Source organism: Setaria italica, chromosome III, assembly GCF_000263155.2.
Source record: "Setaria italica strain Yugu1 chromosome III, Setaria_italica_v2.0, whole genome shotgun sequence".
NCBI classification, from domain to species: domain Eukaryota; kingdom Viridiplantae; phylum Streptophyta; class Magnoliopsida; order Poales; family Poaceae; genus Setaria; species Setaria italica.
The window spans coordinates 10,424,100-10,449,322 of record NC_028452.1 but is presented as its reverse complement, the minus strand read 5'-3'; the positions used below and the strand labels follow the sequence as shown (position 1 = coordinate 10,449,322).

General features: G+C 44.9%; 1 protein-coding gene across 1 annotated transcript; it reads left to right on the top strand.

Moving 5' to 3' along the window:
* The first annotated feature begins 7,809 nt into the window (after positions 1-7,809).
* LOC101770391 (eukaryotic translation initiation factor 3 subunit D) lies at positions 7,810-12,797 on the top strand. Its single transcript, XM_004961150.3, has 3 exons — positions 7,810-9,658; positions 10,257-10,298; positions 12,044-12,797. Exon 1 carries the CDS (start codon positions 7,907-7,909, stop codon positions 9,653-9,655), a length of 1,749 nt encoding a protein of 582 aa, XP_004961207.1. The 5' UTR covers positions 7,810-7,906; the 3' UTR covers positions 9,656-9,658; positions 10,257-10,298; positions 12,044-12,797.
* Positions 12,798-25,223: the final 12,426 nt, after the last annotated feature.

The window sequence follows — 25,223 nt, the reverse complement described above, 5'->3', positions numbered from 1 at the left end:
CCACAAAAGAACACACACAACCGTCATTGGGACCCACCAGTCAGTCACCAGGAGAAAGGTGATTGAGAGGGGGCCCCACAGGGGGTCGGTTGAACCGCCCTTGTCCCCTCTCGTCTCCAGCTTCCATGTGGCGATGCCTGAAGTCGGTTAAGGGATATTCCCCGAAGATTCCCTCGTAGAACCACCTCTTGGAGCCTATAAATATAAGGGGAGGGGCTCCATTCTAGGACACACACACACAACTAGTGATTCACTCTCTTCCTCATAGTTTCCAAGTTAGTGGAGTTAGGCTAGAGTAGCTCTACTTCAGGTTCCAGGTCTCCTTGGAGTCTAGGGTATGGCTCTTGTACCATTTATTCCTAGGATGACTTTATTCTATTTAAAGTATTGATCTTTTTTATATAGTGTTGTGTTGGTTCTCATATGCATGAGTTAGATATATACCCTTGCTATGTTGTTGTGCTAGGCTTATACGCTCGTATGCTAGTTGTATACCCTTGCCATTATAGTATAGGCTTATATACGTCCATGTATGCCTTGAGACCATACTACATGTTATACTTTGTGTGCATATATGTCTTGTATAGCTTATTTGATTTATGTTACAGCATCGGTTCAATGGCCATTTCTATGGCGGTTTCAGCCATTGATACAATAGCTCGGTATGCCTGGAGTGTTGTTGACAATGCAAGCATGATGATCGGATTGCTTAGCTTCATTGGATATGAGTTTGCCCCACGGGTTGATAGGGGTAGGCCGCAGTTGGTGATGGACCTGTTGGTCCTTCATAATCCCCCACGTTTGGGTATGTTGTAGGAGTTCTGAAATTAGCAGTAACTGTACTGGGTTGAACCATTATGGGATACTGTCACCCCGCGTGTGCCTGGGTGCATAGGCCTGAGTTCTATACAATGTATATGTATGTATGATCTGTGCACTATATAGGTAGTACATATAAACCTAGAGCTAAATCTTAGTCCTTCTCCCTAGATTAGTTATCTTGAGATGAATCATGTGTGTGTCACACTATCTATCTATCTATCTATCTATCTATCTATCTATCTATCTATCTATCTATCCCCTACGTTGAGTATTGTCTCTATCCATCTATGGTATACTCATATGCACAGTAAACTTTTTTGACCTACCCTTCCTTTGGAAAATACGATACCCTTGGGAATACTCTTGGGTGAAATGCTACAACGGTATATCTATGCACTTATAGATTTATGCATGATTGTTAAATATACCAACAAGCATCAACATGGCCTCGGGCTGTCGGAGTCAACCCGTTGTAGAAATTTTGAAGAATGAGCCAATTATCCATCCCGTGGTGAGAACAGGCCAGGATGTACTCCTGAAGCCTTTCCACACCTCGAGGATTGATTCCATGACTGCTTTCTGGAAACTCGAAATCTTTCCACGAAGGGCGTTGGTTTTGCCCAACGGAAAGAACTTCGCGAGGAGTGCCACCAAGCATTTATCCCATGTATTAATCTCTGAACGGCTCACATAGAATCATTGCTTCGCTCTCCTGAGAAGAGAGAATGGAGCAATCGAAGACGAAAAAAAAGCATCTTCACTCACCCCTCTAATGGTGAAGGTGCTGCAGAGCTCCATGAATTGCTGCAGATGGGCGCTCGCATCCTCGTTGGCTCTCCCATAGAATGGGCTAGCCTGCACCATGGTAATGAGACCTGTCTTGATCTTGAAGCTTGCATTCCCCGTGTCCACCTCAGGGCCTTTCAACACCTGAGAGGTTGAGGGAGCGGAGTACTCACAAAGAGTCTTCTAGGCTGTAGCGTTTGACATAGATGGTGCAAAGGAAGCTGGGTCAGCTGCCGAGAGAGTAATCTAAGGAGGAACGACATGAGATCGTACCCTTCTCACAGTGACTCCGGATTCTCAGTGAAATTAGTCGACAAGTCGAACCAGTCATACACTACCTGTCTTCACATCAAAGATAGAAAAGACATATCAAGGTTAGCCTGCTTGAGTAAAGATCTACTAACTATGAATATAAACATATACAAAGCAAAAACTTTTAACCAGTGCCTTCCCTGGCAACGATGCTAGAAATGCTTGTTGGTATATTTAATGATCATGAATAAATCCGCAAGCGCACGTATATACCGTTGTAGCATTTTACCCAAGAGTATTCCCAAGAGTATTATATAAGGACCAAACATAACACTATATAAGGAAGATGTATACTTTGAATAGAATGAGGTCATCCTAAGAATAAAAGATACAAGAGCCATACCCTAGACTCCAAGGAGACCTGGAACCTGAAGTAGAGCTAATCTAGCCTAACTCCACTAACTTGAAAATTAAGAGGGAGAGAGTGATTCTCTTGTAGTGTGTGTCTTAGAATGGAGCCCATCCCCTTATATTTATAGGATCCAAGAGGCGGTTCTATGAGAGAATATTTGGGGAATATCCCTTAACTGACTTCAGGCATCGCCACTGGAAGCTGGAGAAGAGAGGAGATAAGGGCGGTTTGGCCAAACCATGAGTTCATCCGACTACCTGTAAGCCCCCCTCACAACCACCTTTCTCTAGGTGACTGCTTGGTGGGTCCTAATGGCGGTTGTGTGTGTTATCCGGTGGATTGAGGTGATTATGGTAGTTTGTGGGCCCTTCAATCCATGGGATGTACGCGTGGCAACCTCCCATTGGTCAGAAGCATGTTTCTTGGATCCATAGATGGTGTTTTCTCCATCCTTTTGTGCTTAATCACCTACAGCCAAATATTCTCTAAGGACAAGTGGAACTAGATTATTCGAAACCAAATATGCGTGTAAGAAATGTGAATCCTCTTTTATTCTTGAGTATATTGATGGTCATATTTGGTACTTAACGACCGTCAACACTTCCTCAGGCAAATGGACAGCCAAGTGCACCATAACATCAAAGAAGGTAGGAGGGAAAAATTTCTCAAGCTTGCACAACATTATTGGGATATTTGTTTTCAGTTTGTTCAAAACATCCAACTTCAGAGTTTTGCAACATAGTTGCTGAAAAAAGTTTCCTAATTTCGAAACAGCTGAGTATATCTCTTTGTCCATTAAACCTCGAAGGAAAACAGGCAAAATCCTTTGGAGTAGGATATGAAAATCATGAGTTTTCAGTCTTTGGAGTTTGCATCCATCAGCGGTAATACATCTTGATAAGTTAGAAGCATATCCATCTGGGAAATTCACCTGACTTAAAAAATCATAGAACACCTTCTGTTTCTTTTTACCCATTGTATATGGAGCTTCTGGCATTTTGCATGTCTCTCCTTCCGTAGTATTCAGCATGTGTAGATGTGGTCTAATGCCCATCTCTTCCAAATCAACCCTAGCATTGATCGTGTCATTTGCCTTCCCAGCAATTTTAAGCAATGTTCCAATAAGGTTTTCGAATATTTTTTTCTCAATGTGCATGACATCAAGATTATGTGGTAGTTTTAGAGTTGTCCAATACGGCAAGTCAAACAAACAAACCTTTCGGCTCCAACACTATCCGAGTTCCCGCTTCCTTTTCTGACCTTGAGGAGGCTTTCCTGGTTTAATGTCTTTAACCTTCTCTAGTTGCTGCTAAAACTCCTCAGTAGTAAATTTCTCTAGCCTCTCTCGGTTTTCAATATTACCATCAAACTCTGCTTTCTTTCTTCTCCATGGATGGTTAGTTGGAAGGAAATGATGATGGCCAATATAACATATCTTGTTCTTCAATCTCCTTGAGCAAGGATCCTTGTCACAATGCACACAGGCATAATAACCTCTCGTTACTCGCCCCGTCAATGTGCTCAATGTTGGATAATCATGTATGCACCATATAACCGTAGCATGCAGTTTAAAGGATTTATGACTACAAGCATCGTATGCATCGACACCCTTCCAAAGGTCCAAAAGCTCATCTACGAGAGGTTGCAAGAAGACATCATAATCCTTTGATGGAGAACTCGGCTCAAGGATCAATAATACCATCATAAAGTTTGATTCTTCCATGCATACCCATGGTGGCATGTTATACGGCACAACAAATATTGGCCACATACTATATGAGTTGTTCATGTTGCCAAATGGATTGAAACCATCAGTTGCAAGTTCAAGTCTAATGTTCCTAGCCTCTCTTACAAATTTTGACCAATTTTTATCGAAGTCTTTCCATGCCTCACCATCACCTGGATGGCTAAGCTCATTGTCTACCGATTTTCGCTTCAACTTGTGCCATTGTGCATCCTTTGCGATTTTCGATGAAAGAAACATCCTCTTTAGCCTTGAAATCAGCGGAAAATACCTTAATACCTTCTGAGGAATGCACTTTGTGGTGTCTGCATCTTTCCATCTTGAACCCGCTTCACAACACACTGGGCACACATCGTGTTTCTCTAGCATCTTGCAAAACAATACACAATTATTCTTGCAAGCATGAATAGATTCATAGCCAAGTCCCATGGCACGTATTTACTTCATTGCCTCATCATAAGGTGTCGGAACACATGCTTTCGGGAAAGCAATGGATAACACCTTCAGAATCGCATTGAATGCGAGATTGCTGATCCGATAGAAAGACTTGATATGAAGTAACTTCACAATAAATGAAAATTGTGTATATTTAGATCCCGGTAATACCTTACGTTTTAAATGATCCTGTATACATTCTAACTTTTTCCCTTCAAGCTCTTTAGCGTTGCACATGTCGGCTATCATTTCAGGAAGTCCATCTTCAGTGCCTTCATCCTGCTCCATACTCGATATGTGTTCGTTTTCCTGAACCATTTCCTGATCACCATCTTCCTGCAGGACTGCATTATCCTCAACCCCCTCATCTGGCAGAATTGCAATTTCCTCAACCCCATCGTCCTTCAGAATTGCATTTTTCTGAACCCCATTATCTTGCAAATTTGCATTTCCCCGAATCCCATCCTCCAATGCTTCTCCATGATTGATCCACCTAGTGTAGGTGCTTGCCATCCCATTCCTAAGTAAGTGCATACACACCTCTTCTATATCCGAAGTAAACTGATTCAGGCATCGACGACACGGCATAGAATTTGTTCATCCTCAGAGTATCTACTCTTAACAAATTTTCACGAAATCATTGACCCCTTCCTCATGCTCAGGATAAATAGTCGACAACTGTGTATCCAACGTCTATCCATCTATCAAATGCTCATTATTTAGCTTTCGAATCAAGCAAAAGGTTGGAACTGTGCCTTACATCGAAAGACCTTAATACGGAATGAAATGTAGGTGAATTGAACTCAAAATTACTCATCAGATTGACGCGCTGCAGTAGGAAGCACCAGATTTGTGCTGTCGTAGGACTGAGCTGCGGCGGGGAGCCGCAGATCTTCGTTGGAGTGCTCCGTCGTGGCCGCCTTCTCTCTGTTCTTCTTTTTTCCCTATCGCGGGAGCGCGGCAGTGGGTAAACCAGTTTTTTGACTGCAGCACGGGCTTTTCTGTTGCTAACTACCACACTCACCTGAAACTTACCTTACATGTGGGACCTGGTTGTGGTAAAGACTTCTCATTCGATCGGTAACAGGTTCGACCCATGGGAGGAGCACATTTTTGTTTTTATTTTACCGCACTATTTATCAGCTTAAATTTACATGTGGGACCCTGGTTGGTTTATGACGTTTTCGCGGACCTTATATCGTCAAAAACCACCATGTAACAGCGAGTGACGATTTCTTTTTTGGCTACAGTGGTAACTTTTATGACGTTCCGTAACTTTGTCACTAAATTTGCCCAGATGTAAAATTTTATGACTTTTTGGCCAAAAACGTCATGGATCTATGACAAGAACAAACGTGTCATAAAATTTTCATCATAGATCAACACATTTCTTGTAGTGTATGTTGGTCATCCTCCTCCTCCTCCACTAGCAATGTGGGACTAAAGGTTTGCACCACTTCCACCACTTGCTCATATCCACATGGAATTTTGAGATTTATTTGGAATTTTTGAAATTTGCAATGGGCCAAGGCCATTATTCCATTTGGCATTCAAAATTCGTCCCATTTTCTTCACATTGACAGTACCATGTACAAAGCTAAAGCTAAATTTTGTACCATGCTGCTGGACAATTACCTTAACAGTACAATCTTATTCATCTGTCCTGCAGCAAGGAGGAAACCCTCAAAAACCTAAAGGATCACGTCTAACTTCGACCAAAATTACAGGTTCAGAAACTGAATCTCATTGCTTGTAAGAAGTACCTTGTACAATTTGTACTTTGTAGCCTTGGCGTGAAGTCCATGTGGATGGTTAGGATATTTTGTGGTTTTTGTACTAACCAAGATACCACGCATCTATATTTTTATGAAGTTTTGAGACCAACAGCCACACCACCGAATTAAGTGTAACTGGCATTTTCTTCATATTTGTAATTGTTCTTTCTGTTTGAAAGCTGATATCATCTTTTTTATTGAACGTGGTGATAGTTTCAAGCTGATATCATCTGCATTCGTTGGTTTAATGTTTCATAATTATCTTTCAGCCTACTCAACAACAAACTCGTTCGCGTCGATTTCTTGGTGTATCTGCTGAGAATGAGGGGACTTAACGGTGTCACATCGGATGTTCGGATGCTAATTAGGAGAACTAAACATGAGCTAATTATAAAACTAATTGCAGAACCCTGTGCTAATTCGCGAGACGAATCTATTAAGCCTAATTAATCCATCATTAGCAAATGGTTACTGTAGTACCACATTGTCAAATCATGGACTAATTAGGCTTAATAGATTCGTCTTGCGAATTACACTCCATCTGTGCAATTAGTTTTATAATTAGCCTATGTTTAATACTCCTAATTAGTATCCAAACATCCGATGTGACGGGTATTAAACTTTAATACCTTGTTGCCAAACACTACCTATATCCTATGAGACCAAGAAAGCAGTGCTTTTATGTCTATGTTATAATTGCTACAAGCATCACTTTTTGACTTGCAGAGATCGTTCATTCCCCTACTGAGGATGTCAATTCACCAACTGAGGATGCAGGCCAGAAGCAGGATCCGACTGAAGGCAAGGACAAGGAATGAAAGAAATAAGCGGCTCCAAATTTTGTCTACGATTTTCTGCTTAAAGCAATAAGCGCCCGGGTGCGTGTAAATATGTAATGATCATGCCCCGTGAGGTCAAGCTGAATTTTGAACCGTCAAATGACGTATCTACTGTGTTCTGTTGTATGTATGACGCAATCACAAATCACAATTCAGGATGGAATCGGGGGCAATTTGTGGATGGCGATGTTGTTTCACCGTTTGAGCAAACAAAAATGAAACATGAGAACATGAGATTTACATTGTGGTGACAGTATAATCGTGTCTGAGACGAGGTGAACTTAGCTGACATTTTTTTTAATGTCCTGTTTTCTTTCATTGCATTGCATTGCTCGTTTCTTTTGTGATGTACGGAGCCTGTTCCTGTTTGTTGTCTGCAGTCTGGGGCTTTCTTCTATATCAGATTATCACTTCTGCGCTCTCCAGCTACTGTTAGATCTCTGATTTCGGAGAAATAAGTGGCTCACGTGGGTGAAACTGCACTGTGGATTTGGTAGACGAAAAAGTTATGCTCAACTGATGATTTGGTAGACAAATGTGGGAGCCTTGTAGTTGTTGGAGCTAGATTGCTGAAAGCACCGCAAAACAGTACAGGATTCGTCATAGACGAAATCACGAAAGGTACACAAGACCCTGCAATCCTGAAACTGTTATGTGGACCCTCGAAACCGAATTGTTTGTGGGCCGGACATCGGGGCGGCCGTATAACAGGTAACAGCTCAAATATATTAGAGATTTTATTTTTTTCCCAAACCCTAAAAGCCTCCTCCTCCTCCCTAACACCACCCCCGCCGCCGCCACCTCTAACCTCCAGATCCAATCCACCGTCGCCGCCGCAACCATGGGCTTCGACATGGGCGTTGTCCCCTCCAATCCCGACGGCTGGGGTCCTCCTGACGTGCCGGCAATTCCGCAGTCCCTGGGCGGCGGCGCCTCCATCCCCTTCGCGCCCTTCTCCCGCTCCGACAAGCTGGGCCGCATCGCCGACTGGACGCGCAATCCCGCGGGCCCCGCCGCCTTCGCCGCGGCCTCCCGCGACTCCGTCTTCGACTTCACCTCCGCCGACGACTCGCTCGTCGCCGGGGCCGAGGACTCTTCGTTCCGCCTCGTCGACGCCAAGCCGCCGCCGCGCCAGCCGCGTTTCGGCCCCAGGTGGCGCTTCAACCAGCGCCCGCAGCTGCCGCAGCGCCAGGACGAGGAGGTGGAGTCGCGCCGCCGCTTGGCCGAGAAGGAGCGCGCCCGCCGGGAGCGCCACTTCCAGAGCAATCGCTCGCACCACCACCCCGGCTTCCGCGGTAACCAGTCCTCGTCGTCGGCCAAGCCCTCCGTCGACATCCAGCCCGACTGGACCATGCGCGAGCAGATCCCTTTCGCCAACTTCACCAAGCTCTCCTTCTCCGTCGCCGACCAGCCCGAGGACCTCCTCGTCTGCGGCGCAGTCGAGTTCTACGACCGCACCTATGACCGTGTCAACCCCAAGGCCGCGCGCCGTCTCGAGCGCTTCAAGTCCCGCAACTTCTTCAAGGTCACCACCACCGATGACCCTGTCATCCGCCGCCTCGCCGAAGAGGACAAAGCCACAGTGTTCGCCACTGATGCCATCCTCGCGGCGCTCATGTGCACGCCCCGCAGCATCCAGTCATGGGACATTGTTGTGCAGCGCGTGGGCAACAAGCTGTTCTTTGACAAGCGTGATGGTTCCCAGCTCGACCTGCTCACTGTCAATGAGACTGCGCAGGAGCAGCTGCCGGAGAATAAGGAAGACATCAACTCAGCACACTCACTGGCTGTTGAGGCCACCTACATCAACCAGAACTTCTCACAGCAGGTGCTGCACCGCGATGGTGAGAAGGTTACCTTTGATGAGCCTAACCCTTTTGCTTCTGAGGGTGAGGAGGCGGCATCTGTTGGCTACCGCTACCGCCGCTGGAAGCTTGATGATGAGATCAGCCTTGTTGCTCGTTGTGAGGTGCACGCTGTCATTGCTGATCCAAGTGGTGGTCGCCAGTTCCTTGCGCTCAATGCTCTCAATGAGTTTGATCCTAAGATTACTGGTGTTGACTGGAGGCAGAAGCTTGAGACCCAGCGTGGTGCTGTCCTTGCTACAGAGCTCAAGAACAATGCGAACAAACTTGCTCGCTGGACTGCCCAGGCTTTGCTTTCTGGTGCTGACATGATGAAGTTGGGTTATGTTTCACGTGTGCATCCTCGTGATCACTACAACCATTCCATACTCACTGTAATGGGGTACAAGCCAAGAGATTTTGCTGCACAGATCAACCTCAATACTGCAAACATGTGGGGAATCGTCAAGTCAATTGTGGACATTTGCATGAAGTTTGAAGAGGGCAAGTATGTGTTTGTGAAAGATCCAGCAAAGCCCCAGGTGAGGATCTATGAGGTGCCTTCTGATGCGTTTGAGAATGATTATGTTGAAGAGCCACTTCCAGAGGAGGAGCAAGTTCGCCCGCTAGCAGATGTTGATGCCACTGCACAGGAAATGGATGCAGCTGCTGAGGCAGAGGCTAATGGTACATCAGCTGCTAATGGTGGACAGGGTGACAAGAGTGCAGAGGTGACTGCTGCTTGAAGGGTATAAATCCTTTGCGAGATAGGTCTTTCTTTGAGCTAATTACCTGTTTTGATGGATACCTTAAAGAGTTGAACTGCTTGTTATTGATACATTTGTTTTGGTCACTGAGAATGCTGTAACTCTCATTTTACATGCTTAGGCATGTTAAATTTTGTTAGCACCAGTTGGTTCGAATTTAGTGACTTTGTTGGTAGTTAATCGTTTCTGCTGCCATGTTTCTGTGTTCAAGCCATTGAGTCTGCCTGAATATCTATGTTTGGGCTAAGCATTGTGAACTGTGCATCATTAATCTATCTGAATGATGTATGTTTTCTTTATGTTTTTGTGAGTCATCTTGCAATCAATTAACTGCTGCACTTGAACACTGCCGGTCATTTCGTGATTATGTTGCTGCCAGTGCATTCTAGTTGAAATGTTAGACTGAAGAGATCTGTGGATTAGAATAATGTCCTAGTTTTCAATATGATTGAGGTGCTATCTCCAATTGTAGGTAACCTACACATGGATTTTGCAACAATTTAGCATACCGTAGTCACATAGGTGAGACATCCAAAATGCCCAGTCATGATGTCTTATTACTTGTACATATGCATTGCAGGCTTCTGTATTGGAACGGGTTTAAATTTCCTCAATTCTGCAGGTATAGTTTCAGATTGCATATTGCGTATTTCCTATCTTGCATCACAAGCATGTTGATTGCATATTGCATGTTCCTGTTTTTTTGCATCACAAGCATGCTGAAGCTTGTGAAGAGCTTTTCCCAAGCTTGTTAGTTTTATCTCCTTTCGTTACAGTTTATATTTGGGTCCACTTTTTTCCTTTCGGAAAATGAGTTGGCAAAGGAACCTGAGCTATGACATGATATTCAAAGTCTCACAGGAAAATAACATGATACGGGCTTACAGACTACTTTTGGGAGACGAAGTGGTTTAATGATGCGCAAGTTAAGTTCCAACTTGCTGTAAAATTTGCATAGGCGTTCTTGAACTGCTAGTGCCTTATCGCATTGGAGTGTCTAAATTTTTATAATCGAAGTCATAAGTTAAGGTTCGTCCTAAATTGTAGGTCGTTTTAGCATTTTTAGGTTTATTGTTTTTGCTATGCATCTAGATATGCACTATGGCGAGATACATAGTAAGATCTATGCATTTAGAAATGTTAAAATGATATGCAATTTGGAACGGAGGAAGTACTGCATTTGTCGGCGCATCGCTTTCTCCTTCGAACCGACTGCCTGCTGTGAAATTTTTTTGTTGAGTTACTCACGGAAGCGGAACCTTGACAAGAAAAGGCAAAAAAACACCCTATTTACAGAGTGCTTCAGCTCTGAAAAATGGGAGCCCATCAGAGTGCTAGCCATCCGTCCGTGGGCTTCAGCTCTGCAAAAATGGGAGCCCATCCTGCCGAGGCAAGCGGGCTGCGGGGGTGTCTGCATTGGCTGGTGTTTCTCTCTCTCGATTTTTTTATTTTTATATTTTCTTCCGATTTTGCAGAAATATATAGTTGAATAAAAAATTTGAAAAAATAGGTTTATACCGCCGGTTGAATTGGCGGTATGGCCTTACTGCCGGTTGAAACGGCGGTCAGGCGAAACGCCCCAACGGTCACCCATCGCGCGGTACCCGAGGAAGCTCCGCCGTTTGAACCAGCGGTAAGGTCCTTACCGCTGGTTCAAACGGCGGGGCTTGCCCAGCATAAAAGGCGCCCGCGCCCCTCCCCTTCCCCCGTTCCAGAAGGCCGCCGCCCGTGCCAGACAGAGAAAGAGAGCGCCAGAGAAAGAGAGGAAAGGAAAGAAGGGAAGAAAAAAAAAGAGAGGAGAGGAGGAGGAGGGAAGAAAGGAGGAGGAGGAGGGAAGAAGGGGGAAGGAAATTCTTCTGTTGTTCCTAAGTAAATTTTTTAATCTCATAGTTTAGATAGTATAGTGTAGTGACTAGATCTAGATTTAGAAATATTAGTGGATCTGAGATTTAGAAATAGCTAGTGAATCTGAGACTTAGAAACATTTAGCTAAATTTAGATATAGTGAAATGTAGCTTAGTTAGTACAATAGATTTAGCTTAGACAGTAAAATAGATTTAGCTTCGGTGGTATAGTAGATTTAGCTTAGGTGGTATAGTACATTTAGCTTAGGTAGTACAATAGTTTTATTTTAGATCATAGTAAATTTAAGAAATCTTAGTGGAGCTGAGATTTATAAATATCTAGTGGATCTGAGATTTATTTGTCGTGCATATTAATTCTAGTACATGCCTATGATAAATTTAATTAGTAAGTTTGGTTTAGTGTTACATAGTTGTTTGTTTATTGAATTGAAGTCGTCATTGTAGTTAACTGATATATATTGCTAAGATTAATTTGGACTGCCCGTTTCATGTATGGTGGCAGGTATGTCGGATAGTTTAAATTTTCAAGTGTTCTATGGGCCGAGGGAGGTTAGATATGGTCTAGAAGGGGTAGATTTGAGTGGATTTCCCTGTTTCACCAAGTGTGTTCCAAGAGCAAGAGAGAGAACTTGGGGGCATTTGCAAGTGGCTTTGTAGGGACCTTGGTGTTGATAGAGATCAAGTGGATGTGTCTGTGAGGGTTGTAGTCAAAAGATGACCCGACATAAATTTTTGAGAGTTGCTTCCGCTTGAAGGAACTTCGAGCTACCGGACTTACATAAATGGTTGCACGAGAAAAGGTTTATCAATCATATGGTATGTTCAACTGTTCATGAAGGGTGGATCTAGCAGTCATATTGAAGAAGAAGTAAGAGGTGATGAAGTTGAAGTGGAAGAAGATGTGCAGAGTACTGAGGGTGGAAATGAAGAACTTGATTATGATGAACAAGAAGGGGGAGATGCAGAGAATGATGTTGCCTCCCTCGCACTAAATGGGGAGGCTGATGAGGGGGAAGAAATTCCTGAGTTAGTAGAGCAGCTGGAGATTGAAGGAGAGGAGGCCAATGGTGCCGTGGATGGTAACTTGTCCGATGAGGAAGATGCTTATCCTGTACCGCGAAATTGGTCAAATTATGACCATTTCACCCTACAGGTCAATATTGGGGAAAATATTCCTTGGGATTATAGGGAGAATGAGGTATGCGTGGGGACTTTGTACCAAAGTAGGGATGAAGTGAAAGTGACTATTAAGAGATGGTCCACTTTGTCTTTGCAGCGTCAGTTCAAGGTGGAAAAAAGTAGCCCAAAGGTGTATGATATCCGCTGTGTGCGAAATGATTGCCCATTCAGAGTGCATGCATACAAGGGGAAATGGAAGGATTATTGGGAGGTGACTAGAGTGGTTGAGCACGAATGCTTGCTGGCTGAATTGGAAGAAATACACTGCAACCTCACTGCTGATTTTGTTGCTCAATACATGTATCGATAGTGCAGAATCCTGACTTCGAGCCCAAGTCCATTGTTTGTGCCATAAAGGAGAAGTTCAAGTATAAGATCAGCTACAGCAAAGCTTACCGGGCGAAACAGAAGGTGCTGGAGATGAAGTGGGGTACGTTTGGAGCATCCTATGACAACCTCCCTGTCCTGTTGCACACCATTTGCTAGAGAAATCCTGGAAGCTTCTACGACTTGAAAACCTATCCATGTGTTCAGTTTCCAGGGAAACAGGTGTTGAGATACGAGGTAGGCTACGCTAGCGCAAATCAAAATTTCTACCGCGTATAATCAGGAAAAACTGCCGTATAAGGATCACGTGATTACCACTCGACGCACTACTGGTGCGGAAGATGTAGATATGCGTCGATGCAGTGAAGACGATCACGTAGTCGTACGTAGTTGATCAACGTAGTCGTACGTAGTCGATCACGTCAACGTCCAGCAGCTCCTCAGCAGCTCGACCACGTGCAGCAAGATCGCCCCCGGTGCCGCGGCTCGTCGTCGGCTCGTCGTGGCTCGTCGGCGGCTCGTCCAAGTGCTGCAGGCGCAACACCTCCAAGGTATCCACACGTGCAGGGAGGAAGCTTCGCAAACCGGACTGCTAGATCCGCGAGTTGCAACAGGCGAGGGCGTGGGAGGCGCGGTAGGTGTGTTTCGCCAAAAAGGTGTAAACCCTAGGGCGCCCCCACCCCTCTATTTATAGAGGTTCCTGACGGGCCTCTGGGTCCGAGGCCCATTAGTACTTCTAAACCTAATCAAACTCGGATCAGATCCGAATTGGGCTTCCAGCCCCTTAAGTGTGTGACCCTATGGGCTCGGATACGTATAGACATGGCCCGAGTACTTCTACTCGGCCCAATAGTCGGTAGCGGCCTCTAGCAAGAAGTGCCAACTCCTATACGCACACGAAGATCATATCAGACGAACCATCACAACATAATATACATGCTATTCCCTTTGCCTCACGATATTTGGTCTAGCTTCAAGCCGACCGCTCTTTCTCGATCCTGTGATTCGGAATCCCTTTGTAGGTTAACTCTTAACCGTACGTAGCATGGCCATGCATTTTCGGATCCGATCACTCGAGGGGCCCAGAGATATCACTCTCAATCAGAGAGGGGCAAATCCCATCTTGATTGACCATGTCTCATAGCATGCTTCTTGACAAACCCGAAAGCTACCTTTATAACTACCCTGTTACGGCGTAGCGTTTGATAGCCCCTAAGTAGGTCGATCCACATCTAGAATACATGCGACAATCTCAGGTCTAAGGACAAAGCATATATGTTGTTTAAAGAGAGAACTACTTCTCGTGTTGGGTCAGTCCTAGCACATGTCTCCACATGTGTCCACATTATTAGTTCAACATCTCCATGTCCATGACTTGTGAAACATAGTCATCAACTAATACATGTGCTAGTCTAATATTCATGTGTGTCCTCATATGAACTCCGACTAGGGACAACTTTAGAATAACCATACAAGTAAAGAGTTTCACATACAATTCACATAATTGCAAATCAATTCAAGTAGCCTTCAATGGATATTCAATGAACACAACATACAAATCATGGATACAAATGGAATATCATCATCTCTATGATTGCCTCTAGGGCATACCTCCAACAACAGGTCCTGCAGCGGTCATTCCTCACGTTGGGTCCTTGCATTCAGCCTTTCCGGCTATGTCGACCAGTCATTTGTATTTATATTGATGGCACATTTCTGACTAGAAGGTACAAGGGAACAATATTGACAGCTGTTGGGACCGATGGCAACATCTAGGTGTTGCCTCTTGGGATCGCATTTGTGGAGGAGTCTGGAGATAGCTAGTATTGGTTCCTCGAGAGGGTGAAGAACATGATTGTGATGGATGTTGAGGGGCTTTGTCTTATTCATGATCGGCACAAAGGCATTATGCAAGCAATCGAAAACCTATAGAATGGAAGTCAGGAGCGTTTCAGGGCGCCGATATGGCCGGACTTGAAGAGTAGGTGGTGCATGAGGTATATGGGTGCAAACTTTCATAAGCAATTCAAGAGCAAGACCCTTATGAAATTGTTCAAGCGCTTGTGCAGCCATAATCAGGAGAAGAAGTTTAACCTGTTGTGGAAGAAACTTGAGGACCTCACAAAGAAGCAATGCGAGGAACTGGGTCAATAGTGAGGCCGACCACCCTGTGTCTCTGGAGGATGTCGGGCTCAACGGTCCAAATGTCAGGCACAGACGGGGAAGATCCATCAAGAGCTTCTCACAGTGGATTGAGAATGAACCGAAGGAAAAGTGGTCATTACTCTTTGATGACGGAGGTGCACAATGGGGTATAATGACGATAAACCTAGCTGAGGTTTACAACTGGGTCCTGCGCGGTGTTCGGGGCCTGCCCCTTGTTGGTATTGTGGAATTTTACCTATACCGCACCATGAAGTATTTTAGGGAAAGGTACCAGTTGGCTAATAACTCAATATGCGACAACCACATAATCTATGGGTACAAGATGACAGAGTACATGGAGGGTGCGATTAACAAATCTCATTTGCATCGTGCGAAAGAAGTGGGAGCCGTGGAACGCTGGTTCGAAGTTGTTTGCAGGGATAAAGTTCGAATGGGCGGGAGGCGCGAGAGACACACACATGAGTGCACCATTAGCAATGAAGGTTGTGTTTGCTCTTGCCACAAGCCAAGGTTGCTTCACAGGCCTTGCACCCATGTCATTGCTGCATGCATCGAGGCGGGGGGCTTCAACCCCGTCGTTTCGTGTCGCACTATTTCCTGAAAGAAATCATATGGCAAACTTGGAGGAACGAGATTTATGGATATCGTTTACTAGGAGAGTTTGTCAACAATCCTGAGAATGCCGCCCGCTACATTCCTGACCTTGATCCAGAAATGTTCCAAGGGGTCGGGCGACGTGGGAACAGACGTATCCGTAACGACATGGATCAATCTGAAGCAGGTCCTGATGTTCGACACTGCTCCAAGTGCCATGAAGCCGGTCACACCTACAAGAACTGCCCGGCAACGACGTATGGAAGTGCGAGCACCCAAGCTGCATCTAATAACTTGTAATGCAATGTAATATTTATCTTAAGTGTGTTATTATAACTTAAGTTGTGGCCCTAATGTAATGTAATGTTTATTTGGTTTTGTGGTCAAAACGTAATGTAATGTAATATTTATCATGGACACTTTTATTTGTAATAACTCATGTGCTGTGTATTTTATTTCTCTTACGTCTTCAAATCTTTATTTTTTCATTACTTGTGTTACAAGTATGGCGCACCCAGTTCCACAGGGGTACCAGACCCCTGAGTTGCTTGACCCTACCTTGGATGGCCTGCACAGGTCGTAAATGTCAGCCGTACGAGGTTCGACTCTCGGCACGTTTCGGGCATGTAACCTGCTCTCGACCATGCCGATCGACACACGTTGGATCCCCAGGTATATCATACTTAGTAGAACTTGTGTGTTAAGTTCAACGATTAATTTGTTTAAACTAATTAATTTTTTGCATGATACAGGTTACGTGCGGTGGGCCTTCTCCATGTAGCTAGGTTAGTGGAGGGTGACATGGTCACCTCCATAGACGAGGAACATATCTTTAGTCCTTCTCAAGTACTTAAGAATATTTTTCACCGCTGTCCAGTGACTCTCACCTGGATCAGATTGGTGTCTGCTTGTCATACTTAGCGCATATGAAACATCTGGGCGAGTACTTATCATTGCATACATGATAGATCCAATAGCCGAGGCATATGGCACTCTACTCATGCGATTCCAGTCACAGCAGTCGAAGGACACTGAGTCTTGCTGAGATGTATGCCATGTGACATAGGCAAGAACCCTTTCTTTGCCTCTTCCATGCTGAACCGCTTCAACACTTTGTCAATGTAAGTATCTTGGCTTAAACCTATAAGCCTTCTCGATCTATCTCTATAGATCTTAATGCCCAGAATATATGCCGCTTCCCCTAAGTCCTTCATCGAAAAACTATTTTTCAGTGAAGTCTTTACGGACTCAAGCATAGGAATGTTATTTCCAATCAGTAATATGTCATCCACATATAAGATTAGAAATACTACAGAGCTCCCACTAACCTTCTTGTAAACACAAGACTCTTCTTCGTTCTTGGTGAAGTCAAACCCTTTGACCACTTCATCAAAACGAATGTTCCAACTCCTTGATGCTTGCTTCAATCCATAAATGGATCTCTGAAGCTTGCATACCTTTCCAGCATTTTTCGGATCGACAAAACCCTCGGGCTGTATCATTTTCCAGCTAGGTTTCCATTCAGGAAAGCTGTCTTGACATCCATCTGCCATATCTCATAATCGAAATATGCAGCTATAGCTAGAATAATCCGAATGGACTTAAGCATCACTACGGGCGAGAAGGTCTCGTCGTAGTCAACTCCTTGAACTTGTCGAAAACCTTTTGCGACAAGTCGTGCTTTATAGATGTGAACATTTCCATCCATATCCTTTTTCTTCTTATAGGTCCACTTGCACTCTATGGCTTTAACACCATCAGGCGGGTCAACCAAGTTCCAAACTTGATTGTCTCCCATGGACTCTATTTCGGATTGCATGACATTCTACCATTTTTCGGAGTCTGGGTCCATCATTGCTTCTGCATGTCGCAGGCTTACCATTGTCCAACAATAATATTTTCCGCATTTCGCGGAGCCTTGCCGACATTCGTGGTTGTGGCGGTGCTTCTCTTGCCATGGGCATCTCAACTTGTTCTGCTACGTTAGCATCACTCATTGATTCTTGCCCGATCGGCTCATCTTGAACTTCTTCAAGATGCACTGTCTTTCCACTCTTTTCTCCTTTGAGAAACTCTTTCTCTAGGAAAACCCCGTTCCGAGCGACAAACACTTTGCCTTCTGATCGGTTGTAGAAATAATATCCCAAAGTTTACTTTGGATATCCCACGAAAATGCACTTATCCGACTTGGGTGTGATCTTGTCCGACTGAAGTCGCTTGACAAACACTTCACATCCCCAAATCTTTAGAAAAGACAAACTAGGAATCTTTCCAGTCCATATCTCATATGGTGTCTTAACTACGGATTTAGATGGTACCCTATTAAGTGTGAAAGCTGCTGTTTCTAGAGCGTATCCCCAAAATGACAACGGTAGGTCCGACTGGCTCATCATTGATCGAACCATGTCTAACAAAGTTCGATTACGTCGCTCGGACACACCGTTTTCTCTGAGGTGTTCCAGGCGGCGTAAGTTGTGGAACAATTCCGCAACTCTTTAGATGATTACTAAACTCGTGGCTCAAATACTCGCCTCCACGATCAGATCGTAAGGCCTTAATTTTCTTGCCACACTGATTTTCAACTTCATTCTGAAATTCCTTGAACTTTTCAAAGGTTTCAGACTTGTGCCTCATCAAGTAGACATAGCCATATCTACTAAAATCATCAGTGAAAGTTATGAAGTATTGGAATCCTCCTCTAGCCGTCGTGCTCATTGGTCCGCATACATCACTATGTACGAGTTCCAACAAGTCTACTGCTCTTTCAGGAAATCCTGTGAAAGACGTCTTGGTCATCTTGCCTAGCAAGCAAGCCTCACATGTCTCGTATGATTCAAAATCAAACGAAGTTAGAAGTCCATCAGAATGAAGCTTCTTCATGCGCTTTTCACTTATATGACCCAAACGACAATGCCACAAGTAGGTAGGACTCAAATCATTAGGCCGAGGCCTTTTAGCACTTACATTACAGACAGGTGAACCATCAAGATTTAAAACAAATAATACATTCACAATGGGTGCAAAAGCCATAAACATATTATTCTTAGAGATCACACAACCATTGTTTTCACTCGCAAATGAATAACCATCCTTCATCAAGCATGAAGGAGATAAAATGTTTCGACTTAAACTAGGAACAAAATAACAATTATTCAACTCCATAATAAATCCTGACGGGAGGTGGAGTTGCATCGTCCCGACGGTCAACGCAGCAACTCTTGCATTATTGCCCACGCGGAAATCAACTTCTCCTCTTTCCACGCTTCTACTTCTTATCATTCCCTGCATCGAATTGCAAATATGAGCAACCGATCCGGTATCAAATACCCAAGAATTAATAATTGTATCAGCGAGAAATATGTTGTCTATAACATTAACAACAAGCGTACCTGAGGTAGAAGTACTCTTACTTCCGCCATTCTTCAAGGAAGCTAGGTACTGCTTGCAGTTTCTCTTCCAGTGACCAAGTTCATGACAGTAAAAGCACTCTTTGTCTGGAGCAGGTCTAGGTCCAGCTTTAACCTTGGGCGGTGGGTTTGGCTTGGACGTTCCAGCCTTGCCCTTCTTCTTCCAAGAATTGTCCTTCTTCTTAAAGCTAGGCTTGTTCTGTATAGCCATCACATGGCTGGTACTAGCGCTTTTCTTGATGTCAGCCTCTGCTGTTTTAAGCATGCCACACAACTCATTCAGACCCTTCTCCGTCCCATGCATATGGTAGTTCGAGATGAAGTTCCCATAGCTAGGCGGAAGAGACGAAAGAATGAAATCAGTGGTCAACTCTTGGCCCAGTGGGAAGCCCAGCTTCTCCAACCGTTGAGTGTAACCAACCATCTTGATTACGTGTGGTTCTACTGCTCCGCCTTCTGCTAGCTTGCTCTCAACAAAGGCCTTGGACACATTGAACCTTTCAGTCCTGGCCTATGTTTGGAACATGTCTCTAAGCGCCACGATCATATCGTGCGCCTCATGGTTTGTTTCGAACTGCATCTGCAGCTCGGGTTCCATGCAAGCAAGCATAAGACAGCTTACTTCAAGGTTAGCATCACATGCTTTCTTGTAAGCATTCTTAGCAGCAGCGGGTGCATCATCAGCAGGTTCTTCTGGTAGTGGGTTGTCTAGAACATCTTCCTTTTTCTTAGCCCTGAGAACAATTCTCAGGTTACAGATCCAATCCGAGTAGTTTGTTCCATTCAACTTGTCCTTCTGAAGGACCGAACGCAAAGCAAACGGTGTAGTGCTGCTAGGTGCCATTTAATCTACAACAAAGTAATGCAAAATACACTAAGACAAACGTATCCATGATAGAGTAAATCATATTAAACTATTTTAATAAAATCTACTCCCACTAAAATCAATATCCCTCTATTGAAACTTAGTGATTCAGGATCCACAACTAACAAGTCTACTAGTGAGATTTAGCATCACCGCTAGCAAACGAGGTAGATCGGTAAGCAACTTTTGCTAATCATATCACATATGACTCCTCTTGTTGGGTGACATCTCTATGTCTCGGCGCCCAACCTTTATGCCCCAAGGTCCTTAACCGTTAAGATAACCTTGTTAAGCAAACAACCCTTATGCGTGTAAGTGTCCGACACAAACCCGTCTAGTCAAGGAAAACTAGTGGCACCCTAATTTCATAGACCCATCACTAATTGTACAAGACATGGGATGGTGCAAGTTTTAGTTGGGAGGGCATACTAACTTAAACTTTGTGAGGGATCGTTCTACTTCTAACATCACAGCATGCAGAAAATAAAACATAAATAGAATAGCATTCACACAGCTGTGACACAGTATGGCCCGTTTTCATATGGTGATCTCCATCTCCATAGAACCTGTTCACCATGGTGATCTCCATCTCCATGTTCCATGTGCGCCATCCTCTTGGTGATGAGTCCTCCAAGAACTAGAACATGCTATTACGCCTAATAGCTAGTAAAGAATCTAGTAATGAAGATTACATAGTTGCTTGGATCATCACAGATTGGTACGCAGACCATTAAATACAATAAGGTGACAACACATATGGCTCGTGCCGTGTTGCCGTACGCGCGACACGCAGGTCACGAATGAGTTACACACATGCATCACATACACAAGGGGGCCATACTGATCACAAGATACAAACATACATCCTGCAAAACAGAGTTAGGCGTCCTAACGTTCCAAACTTCGGATGCCCGAAACACCATCTTCCAAGCCGAATTTGGGAAATCTAATTTCACCGAAAACGGCAAAGCCGTTGAATTTCATGTGTAACTTTTTCTGTAGATCAATTTTTATATAAAATTCGCCCCAATCCGAGATCGTACCGAAAAGTTACGGCTGATTTACCGAAGCATACGCATACGGCAAAAATCCTGACCCCGGTAGTAGATCTCATCTACTATTGCACATCTAATGCGCCTGGCGTATGACCCTGGATTTCGATTCGACCAATCATATGGATCTTCGCTCACTGCAACTGGATTTACGTGTATCACTTAACTCCGATGGCGGAAACCGACCGGTAGGAGTATGTCGTTACACTACCATTGCAGCAAGGGCACGAAACCAGGACATCGATCAAATGGAAAACTCGCATATCTGCATATGCACACATCCCGAATCCAAAACTAAGCAGCTACGGCTCTTGATACCACTGTTGAGATACGAGGTAGGCTACGCTAGCGCAAATCAAAATTTCTACCGCGTATAACCAGGAAGAACTGCCTTATAAGGATCACGGGATTACCACTCGACGCACTACTGGTGCGGAAGATGTAGATATGCGTCGATGCAGTGAAGACGATCACGTAGTCGTACGTAGTCGATCAACGTAGTCGTACGTAGTCGATCACGTCAACGTCCAGCAGCTCCTCAGCAGCTCGACCACGTGCAGCAAGATCGCCCCCGGTGCCGCGGCTCGTCGTCGGCTCGTCGTGGCTCGTTGGCGGCTCGTTGGCGGCTCGTCCAAGTGCTGCAGGCGCAACACCTCCAAAGTATCCACACGTGCAGGGAGGAAGCGTCGCAAACCGGACTGCTAGATCCGCGAGTTGCAACAGGCGAGGGCGTGGGAGGCGCGGCAGGTGTGTTTCGCCAAAAAGGTGTAAACCCTAGGGCGCCCCCACCCCTCTATTTATAGAGGTTCCTGACGGGCCTCTGGGTCCGAGGCCCATTAGTACTTCTAAACCTAATCCAACTCGGATCAGATCCAAATTGGGCTTCCAGCCCCTTAAGTGTGTGACCCTATGGGTTCGGATACGTATAGACATGGCCCGAGTACTCCTACTCGGCCCAATAGTCGGTAGCGGCCTCTAGCAAGACGTGCCAACTCCTATACGCACACGAAGATCATATCAGACGAACCATCACAACATAATATACATGCTATTCCCTTTGCCTCACGATATTTGGTCTAGCTTCAAGCCGACCGCTCTTTCTCGATCCTGTGATTCGGAATCCCTTTGTAGGTTAACTCTTAACCGTACGTAGCATGGCCATGCATTTTCGGATCCGATCACTCGAGGGGCCCAGAGATATCACTCTCAATCAGAGAGGGGCAAATCCCATCTTGATTGACCATGTCTCATAGCATGCTTCTTGACAAACCCGAAAGCTACCTTTATAACTACCCTGTTACGGCGTAGCGTTTGATAGCCCCTAAGTAGGTCGATCCACATCTAGAATACATGCGACAATCTCAGGTCTAAGGACAAAGCATATATGTTGTTTAAAGAGAGAACTACTTCTCGTGTTGGGTCAGTCCTAGCACATGTCTCCACATGTGTCCACATTATTAGTTCAACATCTCCATGTCCATGACTTGTGAAACATAGTCATCAACTAATACATGTGCTAGTCTAATATTCATGTGTGTCCTCATATGAACTCCGACTAGGGACAACTTTAGAATAACCATACAAGTAAAGAGTTTCACATACAATTCACATAATTGCAAATCAATTCAAGTAGCCTTCAATGGATATTCAATGAACACAACATACAAATCATGGATACAAATGGAATATCATCATCTCTATGATTGCCTCTAGGGCATACCTCCAACAACAGGTCCTGCAGCGGTCATTCCTCACGTTGGGTCCTTGCATTCAGCCTTTCCGGCTATGTCGACCAGTCATTTGTATTTATATTGATGGCACATTTCTGACTAGAAGGTACAAGGGAACAATATTGACAGCTGTTGGGACCGATGGCAACATCTAGGTGTTGCCTCTTGGGATCGCATTTGTGGAGGAGTCTGGAGATAGCTAGTATTGGTTCCTCGAGAGGGTGAAGAACATGATTGTGATGGATGTTGAGGGGCTTTGTCTTATTCATGATCGGCACAAAGGCATTATGCAAGCAATCGAAAACCTATAGAATGGAAGTCAGGAGCGTTTCAGGGCGCCGATATGGCCGGACTTGAAGAGTAGGTGGTGCATGAGGTATATGGGTGCAAACTTTCATAAGCAATTCAAGAGCAAGACCCTTATGAAATTGTTCAAGCGCTTGTGCAGCCATAATCAGGAGAAGAAGTTTAACCTGTTGTGGAAGAAACTTGAGGACCTCACAAAGAAGCAATGCGAGGAACTGGGTCAATAGTGAGGCCGACCACCCTGTGTCTCTGGAGGATGTCGGGCTCAACGGTCCAAATGTCAGGCACAGACGGGGAAGATCCATCAAGAGCTTCTCACAGTGGATTGAGAATGAACCGAAGGAAAAGTGGTCATTACTCTTTGATGACGGAGGTGCACAATGGGGTATAATGACGATAAACCTAGCTGAGGTTTACAACTGGGTCCTGCGCGGTGTTCGGGGCCTGCCCCTTGTTGGTATTGTGGAATTTTACCTATACCGCACCATGAAGTATTTTAGGGAAAGGTACCAGTTGGCTAATAACTCAATATGCGACAACCACATAATCTATGGGTACAAGATGACAGAGTACATGGAGGGTGCGATTAACAAATCTCATTTGCATCGTGCGAAAGAAGTGGGAGCCGTGGAACGCTGGTTCGAAGTTGTTTGCAGGGATAAAGTTCGAATGGGCGGGAGGCGCGAGAGACACACACATGAGTGCACCATTAGCAATGAAGGTTGTGTTTGCTCTTGCCACAAGCCAAGGTTGCTTCACAGGCCTTGCACCCATGTCATTGCTGCATGCATCGAGGCGGGGGGCTTCAACCCCGTCGTTTCGTGTCGCACTATTTCCTGAAAGAAATCATATGGCAAACTTGGAGGAACGAGATTTATGGATATCGTTTACTAGGAGAGTTTGTCAACAATCCTGAGAATGCCGCCCGCTACATTCCTGACCTTGATCCAGAAATGTTCCAAGGGGTCGGGCGACGTGGGAACAGACGTATCCGTAACGACATGGATCAATCTGAAGCAGGTCCTGATGTTCGACACTGCTCCAAGTGCCATGAAGCCGGTCACACCTACAAGAACTGCCCGGCAACGACGTATGGAAGTGCGAGCACCCAAGCTGCATCTAATAACTTGTAATGCAATGTAATATTTATCTTAAGTGTGTTATTATAACTTAAGTTGTGGCCCTAATGTAATGTAATGTTTATTTGGTTTTGTGGTCAAAACGTAATGTAATGTAATATTTATCATGGACACTTTTATTTGTAATAACTCATGTGCTGTGTATTTTATTTCTCTTACGTCTTCAAATCTTTATTTTTTCATTACTTGTGTTACAAGTATGGCGCACCCAGTTCCACAGGGGTACCAGACCCCTGAGTTGCTTGACCCTACCTTGGATGGCCTGCACAGGTCGTAAATGTCAGCCGTACGAGGTTCGACTCTCGGCACGTTTCGGGCATGTAACCTGCTCTCGACCATGCCGATCGACACACGTTGGATCCCCAGGTATATCATACTTAGTAGAACTTGTGTGTTAAGTTCAACGATTAATTTGTTTAAACTAATTAATTTTTTGCATGATACAGGTTACGTGCGGTGGGCCTTCTCCATGTAGCTAGGTTAGTGGAGGGTGACATGGTCGACAGCGCTGCGCGACGCGGTGAGAGGTCCACACGGTTCCAGTTTGACATGTCGCAGTTAGCAGCTCTGCTAGACTGGTGGTGGCCGGAGACGCACACCTTCAACCTCCCGGTTGGTGAGATGACCCCCACACTGGAGGACATCTCCATGCTACTTTGCCTTCCACTTGCAGGGCTCGCCGTAGCCGCGATGAACGCACCGCCTACCTGGCGTGATGAGCTGCTGGGTCGGTTTGCGGACGTTCACCGTGTGGATGGTGCCCCGTCGTACCGCACTTTTAGCTCCACACACGGGCCCACGAAGGCTTGGCTCCAGCAGTTTAGTGTGAGTATTTAATTACCTGCATGTCCAATTAATTTTTTGTAACTTGTTCATAATTTTGACCCAAATTTGAAATTTGTTTGCAGGCCGAGTAC